General features: G+C 56.7%; 1 protein-coding gene and 1 long non-coding RNA gene across 2 annotated transcripts; one reads left to right on the top strand and one right to left on the bottom strand.

Annotated features, from left to right (window-relative positions):
• Positions 1-1,215: 1,215 nt before the first annotated feature.
• NRN1 (neuritin 1) lies at positions 1,216-10,490 on the bottom strand. Its single transcript, XM_040249391.1, has 3 exons — positions 9,700-10,490; positions 5,515-5,659; positions 1,216-2,287 (listed from the first exon to the last, which is right to left on the bottom strand). Exons 1-3 carry the CDS (start codon positions 9,752-9,754, stop codon positions 2,059-2,061), a joined length of 429 nt encoding a protein of 142 aa, XP_040105325.1. The 5' UTR covers positions 9,755-10,490; the 3' UTR covers positions 1,216-2,058.
• Positions 3,109-5,611, top strand: LOC120869980. The gene is made up of 4 exons (XR_005722688.1): positions 3,109-3,673; positions 3,841-3,894; positions 5,132-5,298; positions 5,550-5,611. It is a non-coding gene; the product is annotated as an uncharacterized LOC120869980 (long non-coding RNA).
• Positions 10,491-10,933: the final 443 nt, after the last annotated feature.

Here is a 10,933-nt window from a genome sequence, read left to right on the forward strand (position 1 = left end):
ATCACTGCGCGCAGGCAGCTAGATCTTCTTGTGTTTGGCCTGAGAATAGGGATGGGCAGGCGAGCTGGCGGGTTGGAGAGGCGGCGGGGGAATATCCCCCGGAGGGGCGGGCGCGGCGCGTGCGTGGACCCGCCGCGCTAATAGATGCCGCGGTTCAGAATCCTCGCCGCTTCCCGGCGCTCCGGGCGCAGGGGCGCTTGTGTTGCTGGAATTCAGTCCGTGGGGGGAATGCAGATTGCGCTGCGACCCACTGGGTTTGATTTATGAACGGTTACTCCAGCGATTGTTTACACATTGCATTTCAGGGCCCCCGCGCACCCCCTTAGGAGCCGGCGCCGGCACCCGCGGCCGCCTCCGCAGCCTCCTTTGCGGTCCGCCAGCTTCCGCCCCCCCCCCCCCCGCCCACCTCCACCCTCACTTTGTCCAGGAAATCCGACTTCGTCGCCCTGGAACCCCGGAACCCACATTCGGCTCTGCCTCCAGCAGCCTGCTCTCCTCCGGCAGTCCCAGACCCGGGGCTCCTCCTCCGAGTTTACTCGCCGGCCGTTACTTCTCCGTGAGACCACGCGGGCCAAAAATAGGAGAGGCGGAAGCAGCTCGCCTGCCGGATCGATGGGGCCCTCGCTGTTTCAGCTGAACTGTCTTATTAATTATGAAAGGGCTCGCCCGATCCCTGTCAGGGACCACGCCTCTGGCCCCTCCGCTGGAGCCCTTAATGGTGGTTCCTCCGAGAGCTGCCTCCGGCCACGACAGAAGAAGCGGCGAGTCGCGAGCAGGGCTCGGCCCGTAGGCCGGTGCTCGGGCTTCTGACCCGCGTGGGTCCGCGTGTGCATTCTCAGAGGCGCCCAAGGCCAGCGCCCCCAAACCTCCCCTAGGAAGAACCTCTGCCTTTTGGCTTACAGAAGTAAAATATAGCTTCCCCTTTCTCTTAAGCAAACACGATTTCAGGGAAGTGGCAAGATGTTCTGGTAACCCACGGACTTCAGGACTGTAGGTTATCAGATGGCTGGTGAGCTGGTGAATTTACCACCTGGCATCCTGTGTCCCTTCAGGGAACCCCAAGAGAACTCGGCCAAGAAAGCAGGCTTGGGGCAGGAAACAGAGGACACCCCTATTTCAAACAATAACTTTTATTTTATACTTCTCTATACTTTGTAGCAAATTTTTTTTTGCTGAATTTAATTTATAATAAACTTTTTAAATTACATCTCTCTTTTTTTAAAATCAAGGCTCTTTTATGTCAAAATCTTTTTTTTAACTATGTTTTAGATTAACATTTAACATCCCCCCCTTGTGATCTATACCGTTGGATATTCAGGTATTACTGTATGTGGAACAGCTAAAACAAGAGGGAAAACCAAGGCAGTGGACTTCGGAAGATGCATCAACACGAGCAGGTAAAGCTTAACCTTTCAGTGACTTCAGCAGCGTTGCTTCTGGCAGCCTGTGCCTCTGACCCGAGGTTTCCTCAACTCCCTCCCTCTCCCCATGGTAGCCTTGAAACACAAGGCCAACCATCTGTCCTTTCACTTTTCTCGAGGAGAAATGTGCAGTGGAAATGATCAAAACAAGATTCTGTGTTAGAAAGACAGTGAGCGTGAATTATTCACGAGAGGCTGTTCTCTTCAATGCATTTCCCTGGCCTTCTCTCCTCTTTCCTGTTAGGAGGAGCCCATCATTGGTCATGTATTCACATGATTAATATAGTAGGCGGCCAAGGGCCGTTCCTGAGATTCTTGTGCCAAAAAAAAAAAAAAAAAAAAAATTAAAAAGAATGGGGTGGGTTTGCCGTTTTCGTGTTTCTGTGTGAAGACGGACTGAAGCTGAGGTCCGAGTTTTGGCTGTGCTCGCTTGCTCACTGATCGGTAACATTTGGCAAATGAAACACAAGGAACCAAACGAAATCAGAAAGAGAATCAGGATTTCCCACAATTCCCATATGAGTGTTTTCAGCATCACAGAGAATCACAACGTCCCCAAAGAACGTATGGATCTTCCTCTCGGTTTCCGGGAGCATGGCGTGAGTGCGGGCGCGCGCAGGGGGAGCCGACCCGGCGCTCAGAAGGAAAGCCAGGTCGCTAAAGCTGCCGAGAGAGACACCAGGAGCACGGGCAGCGCCGGGAGCAGGGGCCCCGCCGCCCCGTTGCCACCGCCGCAGAGTTCGAATAAGCTGCCTTGGATGTTGAGATTTTTGGATTCTTTTCTCAGTTTATCCCACATATCTTTCGCCCCTTCTTGGCAATCCGTAAGGGCCGTGACCGTGCAGCTGTGGAAATCCTCCCAATATCTGGCGAGGAACAGAACAGAGCAGGAGGTTCACTGTGGGCGCGGGCAGAACTCTGGGCCTGCGCCCCGCGAGCGTCCCCCTCGCGGCCCGGCCAAGCTCCCGGCGACCCTCCTCTCTGCAGCCCGGGGCGCCCCCTCTCTCTCCCCCCTCCCCCCTCGCCCGGGACCTCGTCCCGTCCCGGGAGCCGCTGTCCAAGGTGGGGCCGCCCCTTCCCGGTCGGGTTCCGCGCCCACGGCGCCGCGCTGGCACCTGGGCCTGCGCTGACAGATTGCGGGCCTCTGCGGGCACAGCTAGGAAAACAGCGCTAAGCCGCGCAAGCTGCCGCCCATTAATGCCTCTCAGCTTGCAGGACGGCCGGCCGGCGCGGCGCGCGGCCCTCCCCGCGGCTCCGCGCCCCCCTCCCCTCGCCCTTCCTTCCCCTCCCTGCGTCTCCAAGCCGCCGCGCCCGCTCGCCTCGGCCTTCGTCTCCTCCGCTCCGCCTTTGTCTCCCTCTTTCCTCGTCTCCCTTCTCTCCCCTTCTTTGTCTCCCTCCTTTTTCCTCCCCTCGAGTTTCCCCCCGGGTCCCTTCGTCTCACCCTCCTCTGCCTCGCTCGCTTCGGTCCTCCGCGGCCCCTCGCCTCGCCCTCCCGGCTCGGATCCGGTGCGGAGACGGCCGCCCGCCTCTGCCTCCCCGGAGTCGGTGAGTGCCAGCGCCCGTGCCCCCGGGCCGGCTCCCTCGCCTCCTCCAGTTTCCTTAACCCCTAGAGCTCAGGCCCTGGGCGCCAGGTCCCTGCTCTCCCCGACCCCTCACCCCCAGGCCTTTCCTCGGCCCTGGACCCCGCTACCTTCGGGAGGTGGTGCCAGCCCCCCGCCCCCAGGCGCAGGGCCCCGGGCCCGCGTAGAGCCCGCCGCGCCGGCCTTCGAGGGGCCCGGCTCTCGGTCCTCCCTGCTCGCCTCTTCCGGAGCCCGCGCCTTCCTCGGCCGCTCGATCCTCCGGCTCGGCTCCTAGCCCCGCCCCCACAACCTTCATCCAACTTGTTCTTTTTTTTTTTTTTAATTGTCCCCCTTTTCCTCTGAAAACCCAAAATAGATCTCCAGACTAAATACAATTCCAACCCGTGATCGATTCCCGGGCCGCTGTCTCCTTTCGGGGCTGGGCCGGGCCGTGCCGTCTCGCTAACTCCGGTCTGGCTCCCCCTTCGCCAGGGCCCTTGGTGTCAGGTCACCAGCGAGGGCCCTCCACGAAATCTGTGCGTTCTTTCCTCCCCTGCCTCCTTTCTGCTCACTGGCCTGGACTGTAAGCACGCTGAAGGCAGGCTTTGTCCTGGTTTCCAACTCCCAACCCCGTCTTCTTGCTGACAGTCAAGTTGGACTGCCTTGAGCTCCGGCTGCTTTCTAATGACCTCCGTGAGTCTCTGATTTATGAGGACTGCAGGGCCTGGGGCACAGGCCTTCCATGTTCCTCAATTTGTAATAAATACTGAGATTTAGAGAAATGGAGAGGCGGCAAGCTCTCTGCATAATTACACCTCCCAAAGGACGTTTCAATCTCTCCTTTCTTTATGCATGCCCAGATGGGGACCAGGTCTTCCTGGAAGAGAGATTGGGCTGAGGAGGACAGAATCCAGGTGGGTCTGAGAGGAGGTGGGCTTCCCTGGTGACTCAGATGGTAAAGAATCCGCCTGCAATGCGGGAGACCTGGGTTCGATCTCTGGGTTGGGAAGATCCCCTGGAGGAGGGCTTGGCAACCCACTCCAGTATTTTTGCCTGAAGAATCCCCATGGACAGAGGAGCCTGGCGGGCTGCAGTCCATGGAGCTGCAGAGTCGGACATGGCTGAGCAACTAAGCACCAGCACTGGGAGGAGGTGGCCTTAGCGCCACCAACCGACTGGCAGTCTCGGCCCAGCTGTGGTCTGCCGCTTCGGGGAGGGCCCCCACCCCATTTCCATTTTCCTGCTAAAACCCAACAGCTTGGAATAAGTAAATCTGGGCAAACGATGGGGGAATTGAGAGCTGATCTCTATTTACGCTTTTGCCCATCTTTATAGGTACTTTCTTCCCTGTCATCAGACATTTAGGATTAAAGCAGGTGCATGTGCATCCCAGACCTAGCCTTTTGTCCCTTTCCTGATAGGAAAGTAGCAGCCACTTGGCTGCTGTGGCTTCTGGTGGACACCAGGGTATTGAAGAAAGCCTGTAGCAAAATTCCCCCATATCGAACTACTCAGTTCTCAACAAATAACATGCCACCCCCGAGGAATTAGGGAGAGAGGAAGGACTTGAGAGTATACAAAGGAGGGTGCAGAAAGTGGTCACTGCAACCTATGGGAAACAAGGAACACCTTTTGCCTGGGCTTTACGGGAAGGGCCGTGATGGGGGTGGGAAGGGTTACAGCTGTTTTTGAAAAATAAAATGAAAGTGTGTGTGCATGTGTCTTGCAGAAGATGGGGGTATTTCTAAGGTCTGCCTTAGCTGAGATGTGACTGACCCTCCACAGTACTCTGCTACCCTCATTTGCCAGTGGGAGCTGTGCTTTCCAGCCAGGCTCTGGGCAAACACCCCTGGGCCTTGTTGGGCCCTTAGCTGCCCTGGGCTGGGGACACCTTGCAGATGCAGGAAGTGGGAGGATAAGCGAGGAAGATAGCTACCCTAAAGCTCCAAATTGGCTATAAACTCTGCAGACATGGTTACTGTACATTTGGGCAAAGCCATCCACACAAAATAAAATATTCTTTCAGTTTCTCTCCTTGAAAGAGAAAGAGGGATCTGCACTCACTTGCTGCCAGTGAAGTTTCTTGTCCTGTGCCAGAGGGGAATTTTATTAGAGGAAGGGGACAAAATAGGGGAGTTCCTTTTCTTATAGGCAAACCTGGTAGAACTACCTAAAATGCCCCTCAAGCCAAACCAACTGTTCTGGTTGAAGTGCTCATTCCCGCAGCAGGAGAGGAAGAGGAAGAGGGCCTCAAAGCCTGGGGAGGAGCTGCCAACAGCTGTCGGTGCCCCCTCAACCCCAGGTCCGGAGGTTCCGGGGTGTGGATTGCGCGTGCCTCTGTGCGCATAGGTCAGGCTGCGGAGCATGGGACTGGGCCCCAAGGAAAGGATCTTCCTCTGCCCATTCCAGGCCACAGGGTCCCCTTGGACAGGGCAGGCCCCAGCCAAGGCCTGAGGGCAGGAGGCGAGGAGCCCTCCCACCTCCACAATGCGCCCCCCAGCACCGAAACCTCGCGCAACAGAGAGGACACTTACGTGCACACGGTCTTGATGTTCGTCTTGTCGTCCAGGCCCTGCGGGTAGTTGGCCATGCTGTCGCCCAGCTTGAGCAAACAGTCTGAAAAGCCCTTAAAGACCGCATCGCACTTGCCCGCTGCTCTCACGGCCTGCACCAGGTACGCTGCGGGGAGCAGGGGACACTGGTCAGCGGTGCCACCACCCGGCCCCGGAGCCCCGCAGCCTGCCCGTCGGGACCCAGTGAGCATCGCCCCATCCAGCCGTGTCCAGTGGCGCCCAGGCTCAGAGCGCACCAGGGCGAAAGGTGAATGAACGGTGGGTCCCGAGAACTTTCGAGCTGCACACAACCCAGCGTCTTCTGCAGGTGGCCCGAGTGTGCAGGTATGGGGGTGGGGGAGTCCAGGCCTTTCCTACCGTGCGACCCCCACCTGCATCGCTCTCCACATCTTTTTCAGTTTCCTTCACTCCCTCTTCTCACCTCCCCTGCCTCTTTATTTCTTTCTCCTGGCTCCCTGCTTAGCTTCCCCAACACACCCCTAGCCGGCCCATCAAGGCTCTCGCAGTGCGGTTGCCCTTTTGTGAGGTGATGGGGAGGGGGGCGTGTGACGGCACAGTGCAGAGGTGAGCAAAGGGCTGGGAGGCTCAGAGCTGGGCTCCGCAGCCCGGCAGAGTGTCTGTGAACAGTCCCTGGGCTTGGGGCCCGCTGCTTAGTGGGTGCTGGGCAAGTACTGCTGAACGAATAAACAAATTCTCTGGAAGCCCCCAGCAGCCACCGACTTGGATTGTTTCATTATAACAGGGATTGTCTAACGTGGAGTTCCTAGTGAGGTCCCCGTCTGCACCCCTACACCCCTAGACTGGGAGGGGGAAGGGTGGTCCCGGGCAGTTAGGGCCGGCAGGGTCAGGATGTGTCCGAGCTAGTGACCCTGGGTCACCTCCCCGGAGGCCAGATCCCTGAAGCCGGTCTTTTGCTTCCCTCTGCCTTGCTCAGCTCCTCGGGAAAAACCAGCCCGGCTCCGCCAGCCATCGACGAGGCGAGACCCTTCCTCTCCAAGCCCCAGCTCTGCAGCTGGGGGCCCGGGTGGCTGCCGCCAGGGGCTCTCGGCCTCTGGCTCGGGCTCCCTCCAGAGGGGTGGGGGTCGCAGCCTGAGCGGTGGCAGCAGGTGGAGGAGGAAACCCAGGGGACACCGAGTCCTTGATGCTGGTCTCAGGTCAGCCAAGCCCCAAGGCACGGGACCCGAGAGACGGGCTCCAGGCGGCGGCTGTGCTGCCAAGGCCCTTTCTCTCCATCCCAAGGCACGAACCGAGCTGGAGATGCCTAAGCCAGCGGCCAAAAGCACCCTGGGCGCCTGGAGTACGCACGCGAAGCGCAGATCTGCGCTGCCGGGCGAGGGAAGGGGAGAGAGGGGCCTCCAGGGCCCGGGCCCTGAGCGCGCGCCGCTTCCAGGCGGCGTTCAGGGCTCCACCGCTCGCGTGTGTCTCCGGGGAGGACCGGACACCTTACCGCCCCCAGCCGCCGGTCCCTGGGCCAGGAGCAGGCTAGGGGGAAGGTGACCGAACCCGCAGAGGCCTCCGAGAGCGCACCATTTGCAAATTGCTGCAGGGAGAGCGGGGCGGGCCTTAAGAGCTTTCTAATCCGGAACGGGAAGCTCGGGCCGATACGTCAACCTTCGTCAATCTCTCGGTCCCCTCACGAAATAGCAAGAGCCCTTGGACTGCAGTATCAGCTAGAACACTGAGCTAGAATGAAGGAATAAACGAATTTTTTTTTTCTAACAGAACGAGGGCGGATGAAATGAGCCTTGCGCGGCGTCCCCTGTAAACCACACCGCAAGCGCTGCTTTGCAGCGAGCAAAGGAAATAAAATACAGTCCATCCTCTCTCCCTGGCCCTCAATCTCTTCTCACCTTCACCCCCAAAACTTGGTGGCGAAAAAGCAGCCCCTAAGATGCACTGACAATATTTTAAAGGGGAACTGGGTTCTCCGGGGTCGCGGAGCGGGCTGGGGTTGGGGGGGACGTGGGAAGCGCTTCTGTCGTGGTATGTTTTCAGGGGCTGCTGGAAAACCTTCCACAGCGCGCATGTGTGTGTGCGCCCGCGTGTAAAATAAGTCGTGAAAATTTCTGTCTTTTGCAACTCGGACTCCTCGGTCTCTAGTTGGCTGAGGAGGCCGGGGGCTTGCCCCCGGGCGCGTTTGGAAGGCTCCTGCATCCGGGCAGGTCTCAGTCCGGGCCACCCTGCTGTCCTTCCTGAGCCCTGGCTCATCGAGGCTCGGGCGGGTGACCTGGGCTACTTCTCTGTCCTCCAACGTGTCCGTGTCTTGTGCCCTCTCCGTCCGTTCATTCATTTGTTCGACCTCTCATTCATTCCAAACTTCCTCCCGCCTAGTCTTCACTCGCCTTCACCACCCCTCCACCTCCCCGTCTTTGCCCAGCCCCCATTTTTCTTGCCAAATGTCAGTGATCTGGGACAGCTCCCAGCCATGAATTAATAAAGATCCAGCCTCCGGTTCGGGAAAGGGCAGGCATTCGGGAACAAACATGCTCAATTTTAATTCCACAGCCAACAAATGGTCATTTCCCGGCCGAGGTTAATGTGTTTCAAGCGTATTTCACATGCACAGTCTCCGTTCAAAGTAAGGTTATTTCTCACAGGGAATGCAGAGTCCCAAACCTTTGGCGATTACAAGCCCTATATAAAAAACAACTGCTGTCTTGCTCTCTAAAAATCTGCAGTCATTGCAAAAACCACATCCACTTATTTCCAAGATCTAAGGGATTTGTTGCAATCAGAAATGTTCTTTATTTATTGCAGCTCTTTGCATGAATGTCAAAGATTCAAAACCTCAAATCGTTTCTTGGAATTAAAGGAAATGCTGCCGACATCCTGCATCTGTACACTCTAAAATCCCTACACTGTTCATGCAGAAAAGAAAATCAGATTCTGAAAATCCTGTCAAATGCATAAAAACCTATTGCAAAGAATCCATGTTAATGTCTAGATAACTCCAAAGCCTGTTTGTTCCACATTTCTCATGAAGAAAAATGTTATGCATTTCATCTCTTGCCCCAACCAAACCAATTCCCTAAAGCAAGCCCCCTCCTGCAATACTGCAAGGATTTGTCTGCAAAGAATGCTACAGCCTCAAATGATAGGAGTCAACAATTCCCTCCTCTCCAGAAAACCCATTTGAAGAGTTTCTATTTTTTCTCTTGTCCATTCTATTAATAATCTGCTTCACTTTCACTTTTAGGCTACATTAATTAATGCTCTGACCCAGCAACAGAGAAGGGAGTTTTCTCGTGTTTCCTTCCATTACGCCTTCTTCATTTTGGATGGATAAAAAATATGAACTTTCAAAAGCCCCAACAACAGTGGAACTAGGACTCAAGATTCCTTCACATAAACTGGGGACTATATAAATCCATCCATAAGCAATCCCAAACTAGCAAAAATTACAAACACCCAACGCCACATATTGCAAACACTTCTTAACCCCTTCCTGTATATAACATACAGATGCCTGTGTGGAAAAGAAGAGGCAAATGTGCATAGAAAATTATATCCATATATATTTAGCTGAACTCAAGCTCCTTAATGATAAGCATATGAAAAGATTTACTCTGGGGTTCCCTATCATTCTCAATTTGCCCCCAGCCCTGTCTGAGCTGCCCGATGTGAACGCTGCAGTTAGGATATGGGGGGGGGCGGTGGGAGAATGGCAAAGTTCGAAATGCAGCAGCCTGAGCCCCAGAATATCCTTGCATTCTGCACATAAACTTTCCAGTTCTAGCTGCCTGGCCATCTTGTTCCTGCATTCACCTTTCGACCCTTCAAAATAAAGCCTTGCAGTATGGCAGGGAGCAATGCCTTTCCCCAAAGCGCACCAAACGTGGTGCACCCAAGAGAAAGAAGCAAATACGGACGGACGTGAGCTTTGTAAAAAGAGGGGAAAGCCCCTCCAGAAAACAGCCGGCCGCACACACTTCCTGGAGAATATTTGGAGTCTCTCTCTTTCTTTTTTAGCAAAACCAACCCGGGACGCGCCAGTCCCTAGGAGCCGATGCCCCCATCCCTGGGGTTTGCTGGCTTCTCCGCACCCGCCCCCCTGGCGACCGCGGGCCAGGCGGTCCCCCCGGGTGCCTCGGGCCCGGCCACCCGCCGCCCGCCGCCCTCCGCGAGCCCGGCCCGCCGTCCACTTACCTATTTGCACCGCGAGGATCAGTGAAATATATCTGCCGTTCAACTTAAGTCCCATCCTACGTTTAGTCAAACCATTTGCGACCGCAGACCTTTAAATAGTTAGTTTGGAGAACGCGGGGGAAAGCTGAAAAATAGGCATTGCCAACAAGTTCCAGGAGCGACGGAGACTTTATGCACGGGGAAGGCAGAGGGAGGAGAGAAAGAGAGGGAGCGAGGAAGGGAGAGAAAGAGAGAGAGAGAGGCCGAGGGAGGGGGAGAGCTGGGAATGGTTCACTCCATTAGGAGGGGGCGGAGGAAGTACAGCCTCACGCCCACGAGCCGGCCTGACGTGGGGGATGACACCGAACGATTTTTTTTTTTTTAAATAAAGACACCTTGGTAGAGAATCGCCATTTATAGTCATCAGAAGCTCGAATTAATCAGTTATCTCCAATTAATGTGCTGTCCGAAGAGTTCTCGCCTCCCGGGGGTCGTGGGGGGGACCACTTCCCCAGCTCGAAGGCCACCCCCGCCTCCTCGCTGTTCCCGGGGCCCCCCAACCCCGCCCCCTCTCTGCGCAGAACCGGGGCTCCCTCTCCCCTCCCCGCCTGCAGCCGGGTAGTCCTGGCGCGCCCACTCGATTGTTTCAGCCCGCTCCTCCACCAGCTCCTGGGCTAATCCAGCCCCCTCCCTACGTTGCAGCGGGGTTTAGAGGAGCGGGAGCTGGAGAGGAAAACAGCTCAGCTCTAAGAATCTGATACCCCCACCTGGCCCCTGCGCAGGTCTGCTCGCGTTCTCCAGCCCTGCGGCTGGGCTCGGGGGCACGGTCTGGAGCGCGTGAGCACACACTCACGCACACACACGCGCGTGCCCGCGAGCCCAGCGGAGCGCTCCAGACCCTCCCGCACTCAGGGCCCGGAGCGCGCGCACACGCCGGGGCCCCGGGGTTTACTCTGCACCCGCGGGGCCCCTGAAATGTGCACCGCGTGCCCTCCGTGATGCTCGCGCGGGCAAGAGGCCGCTTCTAGAGACGCGGCATCACATATCTTGGGGAGCGGGGAGATCCGGCAGGAAGGAGCTCTGCAAAGGCGACTTTCGGATCAAGGGATTTACTAACTCTCAGACCTTTGGGAAATTTCCGAGGCGATCACTAGTGTGAGGGGTTCCTTCTGATCCTGATGCGCCTCTTGAGGTTTTTTTTTTGTTGTTGTTGTTGGGCCGCACAAACACGCGCACACGTACCTCACGTACGCAC

The sequence above is a fragment of the Oryx dammah genome, unplaced genomic scaffold (assembly GCF_014754425.2).
Source record: "Oryx dammah isolate SB20612 unplaced genomic scaffold, SCBI_Odam_1.1 HiC_scaffold_11, whole genome shotgun sequence".
NCBI lineage: Eukaryota > Metazoa > Chordata > Mammalia > Artiodactyla > Bovidae > Oryx > Oryx dammah.